We start from the raw sequence: 23430 nt of genomic DNA, 5'->3' as shown, positions 1-23430 counted from the left end.
TCACTTTTCTTTAGTATTTGCCAAATTAACAGGTTTTAAGTAACTATTTTCAAAGTGGCCTTGGATCCATTCTCCCCACTTTCTTGTTTACAGGTCTCAAGAATAACCATAAATATGCTAGTTATGCAATGTCCTTCCTAGGGAAGATAACATCTTTTTATTTTTATTTTTTATTTTTATACCTTCTTTGATCCTAGTCCAATCCATAAAAGATAATATCTTGAGTTAGGGAGGAACTGCTTAGTAAGTAATGTTGCCCCTGAGGCATATAACCTGGGACACGCTGCCTCTTGGGGTGGCTCAGCTATGGTGCAAATGGGGCATATGCAGTCATGACTCCACCCACTCTAGGCAGCTTTCTTGAGCCTTGGGGGACTGGCTCACAGTGGATCATAGGCTTCTGTTGTCCCTTGCTACCTATATGTAATAAATCTGCTTTATGTAATTTGTCATATATGAGTGTGCTCTCCCATGGTGGGCTTCCCAAGTCTGTAACTAGTGAACCTGTTCCATGGAATTGGTGCAGCCAGCAGGGTCCAATTTGACAGAACTCTGGACCGGCAAAGGGGGAGCACTTATATCCTGGGCAATTGGCCCAGTGCAGTGATGGCAGCCTGGGGACGCAGGCTGGCTGGACAGCAGCTTGATGATTTATAAATAAGACAGAATGATAAGTGGGACACAGGCCACCCCTCCACAGATGTGAGCTGGCTGCATGGATTGAGACAGAGAGGACAGAATATGGAAACACAGGAGCTTGGCACATGATCCGCTGATTGAGACACCTTAAGTAATAGCTCATTCCTAGGGCCAGAGGACTCAGGAAGTGGGTGAAGTAGGTCAGAGGGTCCCCGGAGCATCTAAGAGGGATGGAGCCAACATGTGTGATGGGGGTCTCCACAGAAAGGGGGACTAACTATCTGATGGACAAGTATGAATTAAAACCAGAAGGACATGTTATCTTGGTGTATAGCACACTCTTGACACAAGGAACTCCATCATCAATACAAATACAGTTACAAATGTACAAGGAACAGCACAGGAAGAAAAAACAGACTAATTTGAGAGCAAGGAGGTAAAGAAGTGGGAGTACTGTTCTTTCCTACTAATTTTTCTACTCCATAATGTAACGGTAAAAAACAAAACAAAAACCAAAAACCAAATGCAAAGCCAATAAAAAAGAGACAAAGGAAGCAACTGGCACATAACAGGTCCCAAATGCCCTTTTCCTCCTTGAGTCTTCCCAAGACAGAGAAAAATGTATGACAATATGAGCAATAAGATGGAATTTTAATAGCAAGAGAGGTGAGCTCTACTCACCTTGAATGTGGTCATTTTTCCTCCTACTTTTTGTAATCTTCAGAGTCCTGAGTAATGGAGCATGAAGGAAGGTGGAATCGTGCCTGGAAAATGCCAGAAACAGTAAAAAGAGAGACATGAAAAGGTGGCTGGGGATGCTGTGTAGCAACATGGACATGTATTATGAATGATCACAGCAGCATTATTCATACTAACCCAAAAACTGTACACAACCAAAATGCCTTCCTCTGGGTAAATGGATAGAAAAATCATGGTATATCCATATACCATGGAATCTAATTTGGAAATTAAAAGGAATGAAGGACCAACTCATGCTACAACATGCATGAACCTTGGAAACATGCTAAGAGAAAGAAGCCAGTCACAACAATCCATAGATTATATGATTCCATTCATACGAAATGTCCAAATAGGCAAACGTATACATAGAGGAAAAGTAAGCTAGTGGTTGCTCCAGATTTGGGGTGAGAATGACGTTTAATTGTAAATGGGCACAGAGTCCAACTGGGGGACTCTGAATTATGATGATGGTTACTCCACTTTACGAAGTTCCTAAAGATCACTGTACTCCTGAAATGAGTGAATGCTTTATGTAAAATATACCTCAACAGAGTTGAAAAAAAAAATTGCTAATCTACATGTAATTTACCTTCATAAGACTGAATTCTGAGTCCATATTGTTGGCAGATTTATAGTTAAACAAACAAATGAATAAATGAGCAGAACCAGAAGCTCATCTTTAGTAGAATGCTCACTAATAATGTATCTTCCAATAAGAAACTTTAGTTTTTTTAAAAAAGGTAACTTTATAGCAGACAAATCTGAAAGACATCATCTTGGCCAAGTGAACATAGTTGAGATCACCAGTGAAGGGACAAACCGACATCATGTGAACCCTGTTACATTGCAATAAAGAGGAAACTTCATCACTTGTGCGATATCCTTACCAACAATACACAATCTGAAACTAAACATGAAATACATCAAACTCCAAATGAACATCTTTCTCCAAAATAACCTTCCTATTAAAACAAAAAAAACACCATGTTTATAAAAGACAAAGACTGTGGAATCTTTCCAGACTAAAGAAACTATGGAATGTGACAACGAAAGACAATGCATAAACTGGACTTTGAATGGTATTGCAGGTGAAGGGTGGGGCAGGGGACACTCATAAGGACTTAATTTTTTTATTTTTTGAGATGGAGTCTCGCTCTGTCACCCAGGCTAGAGTGCAGTGGTACGATCTCAGCTCACTGCAACCTCCGCCTGCTGGGTTCAGGTGATTCTCTTGCCTCAGCCTCCCGGGTAGCAGGGATTACAGGCGTGTGCCACCACACCTGGCTGATTTTTATATTTTTAGTAGGGACAGGGTGTCACCATGTTGGCCAGGCTGGTCTGGAACTCCTGACCTCAGGTGATCCACCCCCTTGGCTTCCCAAAATGCTGGGATTATAGGCATGAGCCACCGTGCCTGGCATAGGACTTTAAATGAAAAATTGAACAAATTTAAATATCTAACTACAAATTAGATAACAGGATGTTAGGTAATATGCTATCCAACCACTATCTAATGAGTAACACTACAACTACTAGTAGTCTTTTAACAGATCTGATATGTAATAGATAACAATATTATTTACTATCTAATATTATCTAACATGTTATGTGAAACCCTATACCATCCCTTCCTAAATACCTCTTACCAAAACGCCCACATTTATCATGGCTTCCTTGCTGCAGAAAGCTATAGTCAGCTGTCTCTGGTTAGTGTTGTTACTGGTGGTATTTGGCTGATTGTCATCAACAAAGCAACCTGGAAAAATGTAAACAACTGGCAAATTTGGATAGAGTATATGAGAACTCCTTATGCAATTTTTGCAACTTTTCTATAGCTTTTAAATGATATAAAAATGAAAATATTTTAAATATCAGGAAGTAGTCATAAGGATAATGCGAATAATAAAATTGAGCATGATATAATATGGCAGTTCACTAGTTTATTCTTTTTTTTTTTTGAGTCTCACTCTGTTGCCCAGGCTGGAGTGCAATGGCGTGATCTTGGCTCACTGCAACCTCCACCTCCCGGGTTTAAGCAATTCTCCTGCCTCAGCCTCTGGAGTAGCTGGGACTACAGGCATGTGCCACCACGCCTGGCTAATATTTGTATTTTTAGTAGAGATGGGGTTTCACTATGTTGGCCAGGCTGGCCTCAAACTCCTGACCTCAAGTGATCCACGTGCCTTGGCCTCCCAAAATGCTGGGATTATAGGCATGAGCCACCTCAACCAGCCTCACTAGTTTATTCTCTATTAGCAGTATTTAAAATTTTCTATAAAGACATACATTAAAATATAACAATTTTTTTAAATGTTTATAAACAAATAGAGAAATAGACGCAAAGAAAGACTAAAAAGAAATCAATTAGAAGCTTAACAGTTACTATCTTTACATCTTAGATTCATGGGTAATTTAAAAACTTTTTCTACTCCTATTTCTCGCATTTCAGACTGGTCCACAATGATACAGTTCCACAACAATACGAAATACTTGGAAAACGTGAAACAAAATAGTTGAGAAAAAAATTTTTAAATTCCTAGAAGTCCAAGCCCATGAGCCTTGCTCTCAACGTCCTTTCAATGAAGTCCTAACTTGCTTTCCCCACAAGTCCAGCTAGTTCCTCTGACTCAATGAGAATGTATCCAAGGGATGATCAACTCAGGCTCTGACCTGGACTGCCTAGGTTCCAACCCCAGCTCCACCTCTCACTAGTTGGGTGCTATGCACCCTGTGTCTCACTCTCATCTTTAAAATTGAGAAAAGCAATACTTCACAGAGCCCCAGTGTGGCCTAAATTTATTTGTATAAAGCACTTAGAATGAAGCTACCAATTACGGCTTAATGATTATCAACACCCATGCCCGAGGACACACTCTCGGTTGAGCTGAACATCTCTGTAAAAGAAAAAAGTCAAGGATCAATCACATAGAGATTTGCCCTCAGTAGCCAAGAAGTCCCCTCCCTGCAGCTCTTTTAGAAAGGTCAGGCTGGGGAAGGCGAAAGTTGTGAAATACCCTGACTGCATCGCGGTCCCCCATAAAAGTTAAATGCTCCCCGCCCTTCGCGGAAGGCGGACGCAATTCTGGCTTTCCTAAAAAGAGGTCAGAAGGCCTCCTGGGATCATCCAGCGTCCTGCAGGGATTAGGGAGAAGGACCAGGGCCCCTGCAGCTGGAGCTATGACCCCACCCGGAGACCTGACCTCTTCGGGAAGTTAAAAAGAGACCACCAGTCACCAAGTGACAGGGGCTGCTTTAAGGTTCTCATTTGCGTTACCTCTTTCAGTTCCCAAAAACGATTCTACTAGGATGGTTCTAATGTCCCCATTACAAAAAATAGCAATGGAAAGTATAAGGACATTGAGTAACACTCCACGTCACACTGCGAGAAAGAGGTCGCACACGTAGGGTGGAGGGAGGCAGGCTGAGCGAGGTCAAAGTTCTGGAAACGCTCAGAGCAGGGCACAGAGGATCCCGCCAATTCCACCCCCCGGGATGTGAGCACAGCAACCCCATCCCAGAAAGCTTCGTGGACGGGAACAAAACCCCATTTCCCGCCCCACCAAACCTCCGCTCTCCGCCAAGGCTTCTTTTCCCTTGCTTGGATCATCGATCATCTGGTCGTTGCGACCCCAGGCAAAGGTGACAAGTTCAGAAGGGCCCGCCAGACGCAGAAATGGCTCAAACTACGCGGTTAAGCAGCAACCGCAGGCTCACAGACCGGAACCGCTCGCGCCTCCACAGAGCGTCTGGACTCCACTTCCCAGAATTCCCCGGTTCAACCGCCGGCGTCAAACCGCCACTCCATGAAGTTGATGGACTACAGTTCCCAGAATTCACTCGTCCACCCGCCTGAGCCAACCTGCCCGCGACTCAGAATGTGTCTGGACTCCACTTCCTCCAATGCGAATGGAAAATGTCTATAAGCTCACTCTTCAGCGGGAAGTGTTGGACTCCGCGGTGCTCGTTGACTACACACACCGCAATGCCCACCGGGAACGTATCCCATATATCTGAGCGCCTGGTGGGGAATGTGGACTGTGACCCTGTGAGTCGTCCTTCTCTCTCCCTGAGTCTTTGAAAGAAAATATTGTATAGACAGGAATTCCTGAAGTCTAAACGTCTCCCACGATGACAGGAGTGTTATTGGGAAGAGAACAAACGAGGAGATAAAGTCTTCAAGGATTAGGATAACCTGACGATGGGAGGTTAAAACTAAGGGTTTAAAGGATGAGCCAGGTGGAATGGTTTGGCAAGGGCAATGAGGAGCATGAAAACACCAGCCCCTACTCCAGAAACTATGGGACCACTGGTTTGGCAGGAAAAGCCACCCCCATTTGAGATCACAACTACCAGTGGAGAAGCGGTGTCGTCATGGAATAGCTATCTTCCCATAAACTTTTCATGGTATTCATATTTCTCCTTAGGTGCAGAAACATCAAATTTCAGCGAATGTAGTGAATTGCTCAGTACCTCAGAGCAATAATGACTGATGAAGTGCTAGGCATTAGTATCAATCTTACATTGAGATTGTAAATGCAGTAAAACGGGAAGATTCTATAGGTGAGGGAGCATGTTTTATTAAGAGTTTCTTCCTGGCCGAGTGCAGTGACTCAAACCTGTAATGCCAGCCCTTTGGGAGGCCCGGGCAGGACGTTCCCTTGAGCCCAGGAACTGGAGACCCCCCAGGGCAATACAGGGAGACTTCATCTCTGTAATTTTTTTTTTAAGTGGCCAGGCCGGGTGGCCTGATCTTGGGACTACAAGTCTCAAGTACTCAGGAGGCTGAGGTGGGAGGATCGCTGAAGCCCAGGAGTTTGAGTGAGGCTGCAGTGAGCTATGAGGCCACCACTGCACTCCAGCGTAGGCAACAGATACCTCAATAATGAAAAAAATTTTTTTCTTAAGTTTCTTCCTATTTCTTGGTGAAACATAATTTCTTTATTATAGTTCGCAATTTAAAAACTGGCATTGGTTAAAAAGATAATAGTATAAAGCTAAATTAGGAAACAATTCATCTAAAAACCTGTTCTTTTGAAGGTAACCTGATTTTTTTCTCCCTATAAACATACATTGGCCTATAAACCAATATTCTTCTTTTAAAAAAATTGAGTCTACTTTTTTTAATCTATTTTTCTAAACTAAAAACTTTTCATAATTTTGTTTAGACACAAAAATAAGGTGACTGTGCCAACTTTATGATACCAAACATCCACTCTCTGAAAACTGACTGATCACTATTCATAAGCCAGTTATAGCTGTATCCTTGATCTAGTTTGCCTTCCCGAAAGATAAAATGTATTGACACACTCTATCATAGCATGCAGGGAACTGAGCCTAAGAGGGTAGGGGCACTTGGTATCAAAGGTCCCTTCTGCTCCCCAGGTCCTTGCACTCTGGGTCTGTGATGGGAGGAGCAGCCTCTATGATCTCTGAGATGCCTTTGGGGTCATTCTTCCAGTGTTTTGGACAGTAGGTCCTGCCTTCAGTTGACATGACCAATCCAAACTAATCTCATAAATCGATTGCTTATCTCTATCCTTGTTTTATCCAGAACAGGCTTTCTAATTTTTTTTCCAAAGTAGATAGGCTGTGAAATTTTAGAATTCTTAGTTCTGTTTCCCTTTTAATTAATAATTCTGACTTTCTGTGGGGTTCCTCCCACAACACATAGGAATTCTGGGAGATGCGATTCAAGCTGAGATTTGGGTGGGGACACATCCAAACCATGTCACTGATGACAATAACAAAAGCAACAGGGAAAGGACTCCCTATTCAATAAGTGCTGCTGGGATAACTGGCTAGCCATATGCAAAAGATTGAAACTGGTCCCCTTCCTTACACTATATACAAACATCCAGCTGGGTGCTGTGGCTCACCTCTGTAAAAACTGGTAATAATGTCCCCACTTTTGTGTCTGATTTTAGTTACTTAAGTCTTTATTTTTTAGTCAGTCCTGCTAAAGTTTTCACAATTTTGTAAGTCTTTCAGAATAACCAACTCTTGGTTTGGTTTTCTTTGTATTGTTCTTCTCTATTTTATTTATTAATACTTTAATATTTATTATTTCCCTCCTAATCACTTTCTGTAAGATTCTCTTTTTCTAGTTCATGAAAATAAAATTAGGCTGTGGATGTCAGATCTTTCTTCTTTTTTAATATAAGCATTTGCAGGTATAAATTTCCCTCCTTCTACTGCTTTTGCCTCATTCCAAAAGTTTTGGCCATTGTTTTCATTTTCAGTTGTCTCCAGGTATTTCTTAATTTCACTCCTGATTTACTCTGACATATTATTTAAGAGTGTGTTGCATGCACACGTATGTTTATTGAGGCACTATTCACAATAGTAAAGACTTGGAACCAACCCAAATGTCCATCAATGATAGACTAGATTAAGAAAATGTGGCACATATACAACATGGAATACTATGCAGCCATAAAAAAGAATGAGTTCATGTCCTTTGTAGGGACATGGATGAAGCTGGAAACCATCATTCCGAGCAAACTATCGCAAAGACAGAAAACCAAACACTGCATGTTCTCACTCATAGGTGGGAACTCAACAATGAGAACACTTGGACACAGGGTGGGGAACATCACACACCGGAGCCTGTTGTAGGATGTGGGGAGAGGGGAGGGATAGCATTAGGAGATATATGTAATGTAAATGATGAGTTAATGGGTACAGCACACCAACATGGCACATGTATACATATGCAACAAATCTGCACGTTGTTCACACGTACCCTAGAACTTAAAGTATGAAAAAAAAAAAGAGTATGTTGTTTAGTTTCCACATACTTGTGAATTTTCCACTTTTCATGATGTGATTGAATTTCAGTTTTTGCGATCTAGATTATAATTGGAAAAGACTTTTTTATAGTATTAGACTTTTGAAATTATTAAGATGTTTTATTGAATTTATTACAATGTTTTCAGCCTGTGAGAAAAAATACAAATTATTGTTGAATTTATATTGTATTCAACCAATGGAACACTACAGAAAGCCACAAATACTAAGAATGCAACTTCTGAATAGAGGAGGAGGGGAAGACAGGAACCAAGTGGGAACAGATATTATCAAAATAATGCTGTGAATGCAGTATTTAGTGTACTCTGCATTTCAACTCAGGTGTCCCTGAATTATTTGTAGATCTCCTCTCTTAGATACAATTTAAAAACATCATGTTTGCTCCTTTTGATTCTTTTAACACACAGTGAACACAAAATTATAATCAGTGTTAAAAGTTGTGAAGATAAAGCAGAAAACACATGTTGCTGACATTCTAGTGGTAATCAACTTTGATATGTTCATGATTAGAGTTTTGTAAATGCATGAATGAACTCTTATTCTAAGGCCTGTCTCCTGAATAACTGTAACTGTCAAACTTTTTTTTGAAGCCCTACTGCACAACTTAACAAGGGTTCTCCACTATGACAGTCCTAGGACCACTGGGGTATGCTGAGCTATGGCTGAAAAAGGTTTTAACTTAAACAAATGTTTTTTCTCCTACAGGATGAAATGTATCATCAGCATGGATTCTGTGATAAATTACAAGATACGAACTCAAAGGGAACTGCTTTCTATGTGCCTTATATTTTAATGTTTCTCCCCTTTGTGAATGCTTAGGTGAGATTGTAGTCATGAAAACTGAGTAAAAACTTTATTACATACATTACTGAGGCTTCTCGCCAATGTGGACACTCTGAAGTTGAAGACTTGAGGCCTGAATGAAGCACATACCACCCTCCCCACACTTCTATAGTTTCTCTCCCATGTGGAGCTTCTGAAGCCTAATAAAATTCAAGTGATCCAGCAATTCCACTATTGGTATATCCAAATGAAAGGAAATCAGTATGTCGAGGAGATATCTGCACTCCCAGGTTCATTGTAGCACTACTCACAAAAGCCAGGATATGGAATCCACCTAAGTGTCTATCAATACATGAATGAAGAAAAGGTGGCATATATACACAATGGAATCCTCTTTAGACATAACAAGGAAACAAAATTTTATCATTTGTGGCAACATGGATGAGTTTTCAAGGATATCATTAAGTCATATAAGCCAAGCAAAGAAAGAGAAATATTGACCTCCCTCATATGGAAGTTAAAAAAAGCTGAGTTCGTAGTAGAGAGTAGAAGAGTGGGTGTAGAGGCAAGGAAGTGTAGGAGGTAGGTGAGATGGCCAAAGGCTGGCTAACAGATACAAAAGAGGTAGAGAGGAAGAATTTATACTGTTCTGCAGCACTAAAGGTGACTATCATCAACAATTATTTACAAATTGCTAATAATGTGTTATAGTCTCACAAATGCACCACACTGTAGCAGTCTCTCTTGTGATGTATCACTCGGAGCTCTTAATCTCATGTCCAAGATGATTAAGAAGCACGGACACAAGGGTGAAATTGGAGTAAAAGTTTAAAAAGTGAAAGAAAAAAAGCTCTCCACAGTGGAGATGGGGACCCAAATAAGTTGCCCACTACAAGGCTGGGATCTGGGGTTTTTATGGACTGGGAAGGGGAAGGAATGCGCTTAGCCTGCCGGCTGTCCTGGAGAAAGTGTGATTCAGCTTGGTCTGGGACCTTGGCCTGGGACCAATCAGGAACTGAAGTGATGATTCATAAGGGCTATTCAGCTTGACCGGGGACCAATCAGGAGCTGAAGTGATGATTCATAACAGCTATTCAGCTTGGCCTGGGACCAATCAGGAGCTGAAGCGATGATTTATAGAGCCTGGGCTTTTCCTTTTCCACAAAGGAAAGTGCCAATCTGAACCTACTGAAACCCACTATGTTCATGCCCATAAAAGAAGAAACTTTTTCCTGGGAGCCTGCTGATTATACAAAGGACAAAGGCATTTCTGTGTCAGGTCTTGTTCCCTTAACTGAGTGAGCCGGAGGTTTGTGCGAGTTTTTACCTGAGTGAGCTGGAGGTTCTTCTATCTGTGCAGCCACGGGCATGTCTCCAGGCACAATCCCCTGTGCTAGTTCCCTTATCCGTGCCTGTAGCTTGATTTTCTTCCCCAGGCTGCTTTTTATGTTATGTGGGGATGAGGCACTGACCCATGCGGTGGGGGCTCTCCAGGGACCCTTCCCTTGCTGTCTACTAACTCCTCTTAAGTGGATTTTGAATTTTCCAACACAAAGAAATGGTAAATATTTGAGGTGATAGATACACCAATTACACTGATTTGATCACTATAAATTATACGCACACATTAAAACCACATTGTACCCCATAAATATGAATAATTATGTGTCATTTAGAAATAACGATAAAAGTATATCTAGATTCAAGCGCCTCTTGTAGCGTTTCCCACAATCCTCACATTTGGATGGGTTTTCCCCACTGTAGTCTCTCAGTTGGTCTTTACGGTATGTCCTGTGTACAAGCCTCTTTCCACAGTCCTCACATTTGAATGGTTTTTTCTGGCAGTGGAGTCTCTTATGATTCAAAATACTTGAGGCCCGGCTAAAGCTCTTCCCACATTCCTTACAATTATAAGGTCTCTCTCCCGTGTGGACCCTCTGGTGCAAGTCAAGATTAAACTTAGTAACGTAGCCCTTCCCACATTCCTCACATTTATATGGCTTTTCACCATTGTGGGATCTCTGATGGGAAGACAGTTGTGAATTTGTATAAAATCCCTTCCCACATTCTTCACATTTGAAGCTTTTTTCTCCACTGTGGACTCGCTGATGGTTCAAAAGGCATGAGGACCATCTGAAGCTCTTCCCACATTCTTTACAATTATATGGTTTCTCTCCTGTGTGGACCACCTGATGCTTATAAAAATCTAGCCTACCAATGAAGCCTTTTCCACACTGCTCACATCTGTACGGTTTCTCTCCTGTGTGGACCATGCAATGCCTATTAAGTGCTGATCTCTGATGAAAGCTCTTATCACATGTATCACACCTAAATGGTTTTTCTCCTGTGTGAACCATGAAATGGCTCTTAAGTCTTGACCTAAAATGGAAGCTCTTACCACATATGTCACATTTGAATGGCTTCTCCCCAGTATGGATTCTCTTATGTTCCTTAAGCTGGGAATCATGAATGAAGGCCTTCCCACATGCCTCACAAATGTAAGGTTTCTCTCCTGTGTGTAATTTATGATGAACATTCAGTGCTGATCTACGACTGAAACCTTTCCCACACTGCTCACATTTGAATGGTTTCTCTCCAGTGTGGACTCTCTGATGAGTCTGCAGATGTGAGCTTTGACTAAATTCCTTGCCACACACATCGCACGTAAAGAGTTTGTCTCCCATGTGGACCCTCTGATGAACATGAAGAGCTGAGATGTAACAGATGCTTTTTCCACACTCATCACATGTATGAGACTTCTCTCCTGAGTATAACTGCTGAGGAAGATCAAAGATGGAAACATCACTGAAGGACTGTTTACACTTCCCACCCTGGGAAGGTTTCTGTCCTATGTGAATTGTGGGCAGTCCCGCTTCAACCTGGGAGGGGACATCACCATTTTCAAAGAACTGAGAATTATTTATGATAGAGTCCTGAGACCTGGTTAAATCTTTTGCAATTTGTTCCCAGATTTGCTGGCAGGACCACTCTTCCTGTGTTCCTGCTTCTGGAACAGACTCCAACTCAGTTTGGATCTTGCTTCCTATGAGGACACAGATTTAAGAGATGTGTACAGGTAAAGCCTTTATTCAGTGCTCTCAAGGTTTCACACTTAGGACATGACATTAAACTTCAATGAATACAGAGAACATTCAGTTTGTGTTTTCCAAGTACACCCTGATTTCTGGTTTGCGTGAGGCCAATTCAGAACCACATCATGTCTCACATGTAAAATCCTTGATAGAAACAATAGACTTAATTTTAAAATATGATATACATTTAACTTGTTACTATTTCTAATGAATTTCCTAGTCTAGTCTTGCGTGATAAATTATGAAAATAAAAATTTATGTACATAATGAAGTATGAATAAAAAGGAACTTTAAGGAAAAGCAATAACATAATCAATACTTTGTATATTTGTGTTTATGCTGTATATCCTTATAAAGAAGTTAACCTAGGTCAGGTGCGGTGGCTCAAACCTGTCATCCCAGCACTTTGGGATTGATCATTTGAGTCCAGGAGTTTGAGACCAGCCTGGGCAATATAGTGAAACCCTGTCTCTACTAAAACTACAAAAATGAGCCAGGAGTGGTGGCATACTCTGTAGTCCCAGCTACTTGGGAGGCTGAGGTGGAAAGATTGCTTGAGCCTGGGAGGTGGAAGTTGCAGTGAGCCCTGGGTGACAGAACAAGACCCTGTCTCAAAAAAATAAAAAATAAAAATAAAAAAAATGCTGGGTGCAGTGGCTCACACCTGTAATCCCAGCACTTTGGGAGGCTGAAGTGGGCAGATCACTTGAGGTCAGGAGTTCGAGACCAGCCTGGCCTTGAAACCCTGTCTCTGCTAAAAATACAAAAATTAGCCAGGCGTGGTGGCACATGACTGTAGTCCCAGCTACTCAGGAGGCTGAGGCAGGAGAATTGCTTAAACCTGGAAGGCAGAGGTTGCAGTGAGCTGAGATTGAGATCGTGCCACTGCACTCCAACCTGGGAGACAGAGTGAGACTCTGCCCAAAAAAAAAAAAAAAAAAAAAAAAAAAAAAGTTAACCTAACCAAAAAGAAGTTGGGACTTCGTCCTCAGCATCTGAGAGGTAATCTCTAGGATCCTGAAGTGTCATACCTCAGGAGAGTGTCTTGGTTGGCTTGAGGGCAAACAATGGATCACTCTGCATAGTGAAACAATATAATTTACGGTTATAGCTGGCAAATCCTTTGGGGGCTTGGGGGTGGGAGATGCTCCTCTCCATGTCAGAAATAACAGCAATGTGATTTAAGGTGGAGCTTTAGGTCACAGAGAGTTAGCAGACCAGGAGACTGATTAACCACCTAGGAATCAATCAACCAATAATGGCTCCGTAATGGAGACCCAATAATTACTCTGGATCCCAGCACTCAGGTGAGTTTCTGTGACTGACAGTACTTTGAGTCTAAGTCATACCTTCATACTGGGAATGTAATACATCCTACTCTGCCAAGAGAATACAATAGAAGGTCCACATTTGGTTCTTCTCATCTGGACCCTGTCTTATTTGGTTTTTCTCTAAGTATAATATACATCTTTTCCCTGTAAAAATCAGTCAGTGAGAATAAAAGTATTCAGTGAGTTCTGAGAGTTTAGAAAATTATTGAATGTGAAGGTAGTTTTGAAAACCTCCCGAATTTGCAGTTGGTGTGAAGTTAGAGCAGTTCTCTGTAAAACGTCTCAGTAAATTTTGTAGTTGGTTGAACTCTTCACAATGTTAAACATCAAACACCTTGTAGTGTTTCTATGTACACATTCAAAATAGTATCCCTGCACAAGAATTTTGCACAGCATATGTAAAATGCTTAATCTTACTTTTCTGTATTGATATGGACAGTAACTTGGTTATCTCAAAGAGTACAGGGACAGACAACTGCAGTTCTGAGGGGAATCTGAAAGGCTGTCCTTCCAGGGGTCCACAAAGGAGATGTTCCTGATCAGACAATCAAAAATGTGAAGAATCACATGGAATGAAAAGAAAGCCTATGATGCAGATAAATAGGACTTTATAACTTTTTACATTGAAGACTACACATTAGTGAGCTATGAAATACAGTTAAACTCTGCAATAAACATTTACAAAAAAGAACTGGAATGTAAATTATCACAGCATCATGACAAGCAGGAAAGTGATCATTCCATGAAATGCCTCCTAGAGTCACTTGTACACATCTACAGGCATGAAAAATATTTGTCCGGGTTATATTGAAACATGTGCTTCTTACTATGGCTCATACTCACAAAAACATTCAAAAATTTGTCAGGCTAATTAATACCAAGTCCTGAATTAAGTAAATTCTTCCAAGGGAAAGTCAAGTTGCAAAGGTTGAATCTTGGAAAGGATTAATAGGTAAGCATGTACCTATTGGTATACAGTAGTACACAGATATATTTAATACACTGTCACTTATAAATAAGAGGTCTTGGCTGGGCATGGTGGCTCACGCCTGTAATCCCAGCACTTTGGGAGGCCGAGGCGGGCGGATCACCTGAGGTCAGGAGTTTGAGACCAGCCTGGCCAACGTGGTAAAACCCCACCTCTACTAAAAATACAAAAATTAGCCAGGTGTGGTGGTGGGCACCTATAATCCCAGCTACTTGGGAGGCTGAGGCAGGAGAATCACTTGAACCCAGGAGGCGGAGGTCGCTGTGAGCCAAGATCGCGCCATTGCACTCCAGGCTGGGCAACAAGAGCGAAACTCCATCTCAAAAATAAATTAAATAAATAAGAGGTCTTTAGGGAGAAAGGAGAATCTTCAGGATGTTTCTAGTTTGAGAAGGCAGTTTCCCAATTCCTACCAGGTCATAAAGTTCACCAGTTCAAAATATAGCACTAAATCTATAAAAATCAAGAAAAAATTGTGTAAAATCTATCCTTTAATGTTTTTGACAAAATTTGTATGACACAAAGATGCAGAAATATACATATTTATGAAGAAAGAGGGCCAGAAATAAAGTAAATGTTCAGCTACGTGACTTGTGTCCCCTCATCCTCATTCTTCCCCCTTCTAGTAAGAAGGAGAAATCTGGGGCCAGTGAAGTGCATATAGACTTTGGAAAAGGCAAATGGACTGCAGATGGGTAAATCTTTCGAACGAAATGTAGCTGGAAACCCTCATTCAAAAAGAATTTCTTCCCAGATATAAACATGCTCCCTATGGAAAGTTCCAGTGTAAGTCTCAAGGAAGGCATCTTACTCAGTGTGGTCATAAAAACAATGCTTAGAAGTTTCCATGGGATGTGGGTCAGTTGTACACACCTAAAACCAATCATGTCAAGGGAACCTAAGAAAGTCAGAATTGGATAAGCAGCAATCAGCAGGCCAAAAAATCTGTTGAGCAACATACAGTCAGCCTTCCTATTATGTTACACAGCAAGAGGGATTAAAATGGCAGAGGCCATAAAGGTCATCAGTCACCTAAGCAGAAGGCAGGAAGATCATCCTGGATTATGCAGGAGTGACTAATACAATCACAAGGGACCTGAAAGGTAGAGGGCAGAGGCTTAGGAAGAGTGGCAGAGGGAATGGGATTATGGAAAAATGGTCAGAGATGCAAAGTAGCTGCCTTTGAAGATGGAGACATGAAACAAGAGCTAGGGAGTGTGGACAGTGCCTAGACGCTGGTAAACCAAAGTGAAGCTTTCCCTGCAAGAACATCCAGGCAGGAACAAAGCCCTAGGGATGCTTTGATGTTTGCCCAGTGAAATGTATCAGACTTCAGGCCTAAAGAACAGAGAGATAATAAATATTTTTGTTTAGTCCACTAAGTTTGTGGCCATTGGTTACCACAACAGGCAATACAGTGTCCTTGGCAGGACAGAAACAGCAGGGAAGAAATGTGGCTGGAAATGATGGAGAAAGAGGGAAAGGACATATGTAGTCAGAGAGGCAGAATGGGATGAAGAGCAGACCACATAGGTCTCTAAGATGCACTTAAAGAGGTTGTAACATTAATAAAAATAAGAAGTTATAAAAGCTTTTGAGGAAAGGAATGACAATCTGACTTCCATTTCCTAAGGATCGCTTTGGCTGCCATGAGAATAGATATTAGGGTGGGAAGGGTGGGAACAGGGCCACCAACTGGAAGGCAGTTGTAATAATCCTGAAGGAGACGTGGTCATTTACATTAGAGCAATGCAAATGGGCACGGACAGAAGCACAACAGGTAGGAGAGTCATGTACAAGGACGCACAGATGCTTAGTTCTTACCTGAATTCCTTTCTCTTTGGGTTACTGTCTCCATCATCCAAAACTTTTCTTCCCTTAGGAAGTGGAAAGTATCTTGGTGGAATGGTTGATGCCCTGTGAATAGGTAAGGTCACGTGCTGAATCCCAACACATTCTGGAGTAATATTTAGGCAAAATTTACTGGAAATTTAGATTCCCAATGCACACTCAAACTTGAACACTCTACGGTACAAAGCCACTCCTTGGGCCTGATGTTCTGTTACAAAAGATGCCCGTGCTCACCCGCTGAGAGCAGGTTCCTGAAGTTCTCCAGCATCACGTCTCGGTACAGCTTCCTCTGGGCAGGGTCCAGTAGCCCCAGCTCCTCCTCAGTGAAGAACACAGCCACATCCTTGAAGGTCACTGCCTCCTACAACATCAAGAAGACATAACTTCAATCTTATGACCAAGGACTACTGCGGGAGAAGCAGCACTGAGCAAGGGAAGGGGATGAGTGGAAAGTTGTTCTCAATACTGAGAGAAGTAGGTGAACTTAGATTTCCCACTCATTCTGCCTATATCCTGACAATGACATACACTGATTTACCTGAACTCCACCAGAAGTGCAATGATGAAGTCCTGTACATTTACTCTGTGCACTCATCGAGTCTACTTGTATGTAACCCTGTAGGACTCTACATGCTGCATTCTGGGCTTCCCATATATAGGTTCAACAAATCTTGCCAACTGCCCCAGCAACATTAAACAATTCAGTTCCAACCTTGTTGGGTAAGGCCTATTGTCCTCTCTTATATTCAAACCCTGGTTGCTATCGCTTTTCTTTAGTATTTGCTAAACTAGCAGGTTTTAGGTAACTGTGGGTAATTTTCAGAGTGGCCTTGAATCATTCTTTCTTGCTTATAGTTCTGAAGAATAAACATAGAACATGCTAGTAATGTAATGTTCCTGTCCTTCCTATGGAAGATAACGTCTTGAGTTAGAGAGAAAGTGCCCAGTAAGTCATGTTGCCCCTGAGGTATATAACCTGGGGTGGGCTGCCTTCTGGGGTACCTCTGCTCTGGTGGAAATGAGGTCAAGATTCTACCCACCCCAGGAAGTTTTCTTCAGCCTTGGATGGCCACCTCACAGTATGTCCTACACTTCTGTGCTCCCTTGCTGCCAATCCGTAGGTAACAAATCTGCTTCACGTAATCTGTTGAATGAGATCGTGTTCTGTCTCACAGGACTCACACAAGTTGATAATCAGTGCACAGTGAACCTACTCCACAGTACTTGTGTGGACAGCTGTGTGCGACAGTTATGTAGTGTGTCTTCTACTCTCAAGGTACAAACCACAAATGTTAATCGCAGCCCTCAGTGTCCTGATCAGAAGCCAGAATGCATCATTGCACATCCTAAGGGTCTGTCCCTTCCTATCTGTGTGGCCTTAGACATGTTTGCCTACAGGAATTAGTTTCCTCTCTAAATAATAGTCCTTATTTGGCACAGTATTTTAAAGGATTAAACAAGGAAATACATAGCATTTGGAAACATCTGTGCCACTGACTAAGTGTTTAATGAACATTAGCTGGAATCATTTTTACTGTTGTTACTAGCATTATCTATTTCATGGCTGCATAGTATTCCAGAGAACTGATGACCTACTTTTAGCCACAGTAAAGAATATTTAATTTTACATATTTTCCATTATCAATCCTGTGAAGAGATCATTAAGTAATGATGTAGTAAGATGTAAGAACATCTTACTCTCCTCTCTTATTGTTTAAAATAATAATTTCAAATGAAAATTAAAACATCAAAAAATAAGCACATTTAGAACAGTGATCATATAACTGCATGCTTTCTTCCTAGTTTTTTACCTACCTCCATAATCTTTGAACAGAATACAAGTACTTTGCTTCTCTTTATCATGGCCAAGAGCAGGTTATAAATATTCCCGCAGTCTTGGTAATCTGATTGGGGGAACAATTCGTTCTATTATTCTCACTTATTTTATTATAAATGAACACCATCACTTTTGAACGTTATTGGACATCGCTAGTTTTCCTTTTACACTGGCCTTTTAGTGTCCTTTGTTCCTATCTGGAGTTTTTCCTTTATTCTGTGCTCAAGGTTTTGATTTTGAATTTTATTTTCTTTAGGTATCCATGTGGCAAACATTTCTGCCCCAGGTCATTATTTCTTCTGGTAACATTGTGTGAGGCATCTTTTGCCATAAGGGATTTAAAGATTTTCTATAATAACTATGGTAATCAGTGTACTTCAGTGCTTGGAGTAGATGCCATGTCAGAGTGACATGTGACAAGAAGTCACACCAAGTAGGGACAGGGAGGAGCAGCACCACTAGGGACACCATCACTCAACAGGGAACTCCTGACACCCACACCACAGGGCACAGGTTGCTCAATGGAGAATTCTGTCTCTCTCCTTGTCTCTCTTTTTCACTTGAGCCAAATGGCTAACACTCCTGACCTTTGGTTGCCTGTGTACCCCTGAGCAGGTTTCTCATATTTCACCTGTTTAAGAAGAAGAAGAGACCAGGAACCTCCTCATTCTGCTGCTCTGAGGAGTAAACGTAGTAACAGAACACAAGTGACTGGCAAATCTTAGTATCACTGGACATTTTAAATGAAGGTTTTCCACTACTTTGGTTAAACTGCTTACTACATAAGTGAATTAGAAGAGACCAGTAAATAAAGCACACGGAAAGTATGACTGAGACAAGGAAAACACAGAATCTAGCTCTTCCAGTGTGAAAACTCCGACAATATTTGTGTGGAGCAGCAGTTATATCCTGTTGTTCTGTGCCCAGTTAAAATATTCTATCTGCACAACAGCCAATGTGGTACATATCAAAAGTACCCTTTCAAAATTGAGCTAAAATGGCATATGGTTGTCAAAATTAATTTTGTGGGAAAAGGTTATAGATAGGAAAGCTGTCACTGCAGTGTTGCTTAAAATAAGTCTATGAGCGTGAAGTAGTTATAAATAAAAAGATACATCAGTGTAATAAGAATATGATGTAACCATAAAAACAGAAGATTATATAACATATAAAAAAGCACAGTTTACAGTTAGATGTATATCATCAATACAAATACAGTTATGAATGTACATGACAAACAGCAAGAGAAGATAAAAATGGATAATTTGAGAGAGGGGAGGTAAGGAAGTGGGAGCACTGTTTCTACTAATTTTCTACTCCATAAAATAAATAATGGTAAAAAAACAAAACAAAACAAAACCAAAAACCAAATGCAGTCAACACAAAAGAGATAAGGAAGCACCTGGCACACAATAGGTCCCCAAATGCCTGTTTTCCCCTTGAGTCTTCTCATGACAGAGAAAAACACATGACAATATGAGTAGTGACATGGAATTTTAACAGCAAGAGAGGCACGCCCCGCTCACCTTGAATGTGGTCATTTTTCCTCCTACTTTGGGGAATTTGCAGACTCCTGAGTGATGCAGTTTGAAGGAAGGAGGAATCCTGCCTGAAACATGCCACAGTCTGCAGAAAAAGACACATGAAAGGGTTGCCACGGATGACACCCAACAATACAGATGTGTGTTGTGAATCAGCACATGAACGATCACAGCAGCATTATTCATAATAATTCCAAACTGCACACAACCAAGATGCCTTCCTCTGGGTAAATGGATAGGCAAATGGTGGCATATCCATACAATGGAATCTTATTTGGAAATTTAAAGGAATGAAGTGCTGACTCAAGCTACAACATGCACAAAGCTTGGAAACATCATGCTAAATGAAAATCACAAAACCCATGGATTATATGATCCCATTTATATGAAATATCTAGAACAGATAACAGTTATATATAGAGAAAATAAGTTAGTGGTTGCTCCAGATTTGAGGTGAGAATGAGTTTTTATTTTTTAAGAGATGGGGTCTTGCTATGTTGCCTGAGCTGGTCTCAAACTCCTGAGCTCAAGCTATACCTCCCACCTCGGCCTCCCAAAGTGCTGAGATTACAGGCATGAGCCACCATGCCAGGCCTGAAAATGAGTTTTAACTCTAAGTGGGCACAAAGAGCCCAGTCGGGAGATGAAAATGGTCTAAACTGAATCGTGATGATGGCAAAACAGGAAAAAATGTAAACAATTGGCAAATTTGGGTAAAGATTATATGAGAATTCCTTAAACTATTTTTGCAACTTTTCTATAGCTTTGAAATGATATAAAAATGAAAGGTTTTAAACTATCAGGAAATAGTCATAAGAACGGTAACAATGGGAATAATAAGGATAAGCATGACATAATATGGTAGTTTGCTAGTTCATTCTCCATTAGCAGTGTTTAAAAATTTCCATGGTTAAAGAAACATGGGAAAACACAGTAAGATATTATAACAATTTTTCAAATGCTTATAAATAAATATACAAATAGACATAAAGACAGACTAAAAGGAAATGGGGGAGAACTGAAAGTTCTATAACTTGTATCAGACAGTTACCACCTTTACATCTTGGATTCATGGGTAATTTAAAACATGTTTTCTCCACATGTTTATCTAACTTTAAACTGTTCCACAATGATATGGTTCCACAATACAAAATCCTTATAAAAAGTGAAACAAAATGTTGACCAAATTTTAAAAGGCTCCTACAGAAGTCCACGTCCATGAGCCTTGCTCTCAAGGTCCCTTCAGTCAAGTCCTAGCTTTTTTTCCCAATCTGATTCCAGCTAGTTCCTCTACCTCAATGAAAATGTATCCAAGGGATGATCAACTCAGGCTCTCTGACCCAAACTGCCTAGGTTCCAACTCCAGCTGCACCTCTTACTACTTGGGTAACTATGCACCCAGTGTCTCACTCCCATATTTAAAATGGAAAAGAATGACCCGGCTTGGTGGCTCACGCCTGTAATCCCAGCATTATGGGAGGCCAAGGCAGGCGGATCACGAGGTCAGGAGTTCGAGACCAGCCTGACCAACATGGTGAAACCCAGTCTCTACTAACAATACAACAATTAGCCGGGCATGGTGGTGCACACCTGTAATCCCAGCGACTCAGAAGGCTGAGGCAGGAGAATCGCTTGAACCTAGGAGGCGGCGATTGCACTGAGCTCAGATCCCGCCACTGCACTCTGGCCTGGGCGACGGAGTGAGACTCCGTCTCCAAAAGAAAGGGGGGGGGAAGAGCAATAACTTTTCGCAGAGCCACGGTGTGGTGTAAATGTATTTATTGCCATAAAGCCCTTAGAATGAAGTTACCAATTAAGGCTTAATTATTATCAACACCCATGCCCAAGGATACATCCTATACACTCTTGGTTGAGGTGAGTATCTCTACAAAATAAAAAAAAACCGGCTCGGCGCAGTGGCTCACACCTGTAATTCCAGCACTTTGGGAGGCCGAGGCGGACGGATCATTTGGGACCAAGGGTTTGAGACCAGCCTGGCCATATGGCGAAACCCCGTCTCTACTAAAAATATAAAAATTAGCCGGGCATGGTGGCGCGTGCCTGTAATCCCAGCTACTTGGGAGGCTGAGGCAGGAGAATCACTTGAACCCGGGAGGCGGAGGTTGCAGTGAGCCGAGATCGCGCCACTGCTGCACTCCAGCCTGGGCGACAGAGCAAACCTCGTTCTCAAATAATAACAATAATAATAATAATAATAGCAGACTAACAAAATAAATAACACTTTTTTAAAAAGAAAAAAAGCCAAGGACCACTCATGTAGAGAGCTTTGCCCTCAGTAGCCAAATCCCTCCCTGCAGTTCTTTTAGAAAGGTCAGGCTGGGGAAGGAGAAAGCTGTGAAACACCCTGACTGCGTCGCCGTCCCGGATACAAGTTAAATGCTCCCCTCCCTTCGTGAAACGTGGATGCAACCCTCGCCTTCCTAAAAAGAGGTCAGAGGCATCAGGGACCATCCAGCGTCCTACAGGGATCAGAGAGAAGGGCCGGGGCAGCTGGAGTTCTGACCCCACCCGGGGCCCTGACCACTTCGCGGGAAACTAACAGGACACCAAGTGACAGGGGCTGTTAAGGCTTTGTTTTATACCACAACTTTCAACTCCTAAAACAATTCTATCAGGATGGTCCTAAAATCCTCACTTAAAAAACGGCAATAGGAGGTGCAGGGAGATTAACACCCTACGTTATATTGCGAGAAAGAGGTTGCACACTTAAGGTGGAGGCGGACTGAGCGAGGTCAAAGACTTGGAAAACCCTGTAAAGAGGCACACAAGACTAGACAGGGTTCTCCCCCGCCCACCGAACCCGCGACGACTCCTCCGGTGGACCTGCGTACAGCCCCCAACGCCAGAAGGCTCCATCGACCGCAACGAAAGCCCCCTTCGTCCCCCGCATCTCCAAACCTCAGGTCTTCGCCAGGGCTTCTTGCCCCCTTAGTTGACCCCCAGGTCGTTAGGCGCCCCCCAATAACTGGTTCATTTTCGCAAAGACCCGCAAGACACAGAGTTGGCTCGAACCACCTTGTTAAGTAAAGTAGTAAAGTCCTGCTAGGAGACCGGAAGTGTCCGCTATGCCACAGAGCGTCTGGACTACACTTCCCAGAATCCACCGAATCCTCCTGCCTGAGCCAAAGTTCCCACGACTCCACAGAGCAAATGGACTCCACTTCCCAGAATTCATAGGTCCTCCTGCCTGAGCCGCAATTCCCACGCCCCTCAATATACTCGCGAAACGCCTGCGGGGGCCAAATTTCCCGCGCATTCACGGGGCAACTGGACTGTCGCAGGCGTTTCGCGGGTATCTTGGGAAATGGAGTCCATTTGCTCTGTGGAGGCGTGGGAATTTTGGCTCAGGCAGGAATTCTGGCCTTTCAACCTATATTTTTATTTTGAAATAATGGAGTCTCATGTTCTGTATCAATTTTTCTGAACTAAAAAAGAAGACTTTTCATGGTTTTCTTTAAAGTGACTACCGCAGTATGAGGAACACTGCTCTGAAAATTGAGTGAATGCTATTTCTATACCAGTTACAGCTGTATCCTTGCTCTGTTCTGCCCCAACAAGAGACAAAAATTTATTGACACGCTCAATCGTAGTAGGCAGGAAACTGTGCCTAATATATTAGGGTATATCTGGCATCAAAGGCCCTTTCTGTCCCCCAGGTCCTTGCACTCTGGGCCTGTGATGGGAGAAGAAGCTGCCATAATCTGTGAAATGCCTTTGGGGTCATTCTTCCATTGTCTTGGACAATAGGTCCTGGCTTCAGTTGACATGGCCAATCCATACTAATTTCATGAATTAGTTG

General features: G+C 41.9%; 1 protein-coding gene and 1 long non-coding RNA gene across 6 annotated transcripts in view; one reads left to right on the top strand and one right to left on the bottom strand.

Moving 5' to 3' along the window:
• The window catches only part of LOC711566 (uncharacterized), a 28591-nt gene extending 5874 nt beyond the window's left edge, over positions 1–22717 (bottom strand). The window contains exons 1-6 of one of the 5 annotated variants that reach the window (XM_077983187.1): positions 22455–22717; positions 19596–19695; positions 16467–16593; positions 16206–16298; positions 10770–12013; positions 5423–5452 (exon numbers count right to left, since the gene is read on the bottom strand). In XM_077983187.1, coding sequence (XP_077839313.1) covers positions 5423–5452; positions 10770–12013; positions 16206–16298; positions 16467–16593; positions 19596–19610 — 1509 coding nt within the window. In that variant the 5' untranslated portion in view covers positions 19611–19695; positions 22455–22717. Of the gene's footprint in view, positions 1–1320; positions 1404–4945; positions 5134–5422; positions 5453–8267; positions 12014–16205; positions 16299–16466; positions 16594–18047; positions 19553–19595; positions 19696–22454 lie in introns of those variants that run through there. The other 4 variants (XM_028839326.2, XM_077983188.1, XM_001107945.5 and 1 more) reach the window with 4 other exon arrangements.
• LOC114674061 (uncharacterized) lies at positions 5209–12378 on the top strand. Its single transcript, XR_003725018.2, has 2 exons — positions 5209–5804; positions 8893–12378. It is a non-coding gene; the product is annotated as an uncharacterized LOC114674061 (long non-coding RNA).
• Positions 22718–23430: the final 713 nt, after the last annotated feature.

This window comes from Macaca mulatta, chromosome 19 (assembly GCF_049350105.2).
Source record: "Macaca mulatta isolate MMU2019108-1 chromosome 19, T2T-MMU8v2.0, whole genome shotgun sequence".
Classification (NCBI taxonomy): Eukaryota; Metazoa; Chordata; class Mammalia; order Primates; family Cercopithecidae; genus Macaca; species Macaca mulatta.
Note: the sequence above shows the minus strand (reverse complement) of the source record. Positions and strands in the feature narration are given on the sequence as shown.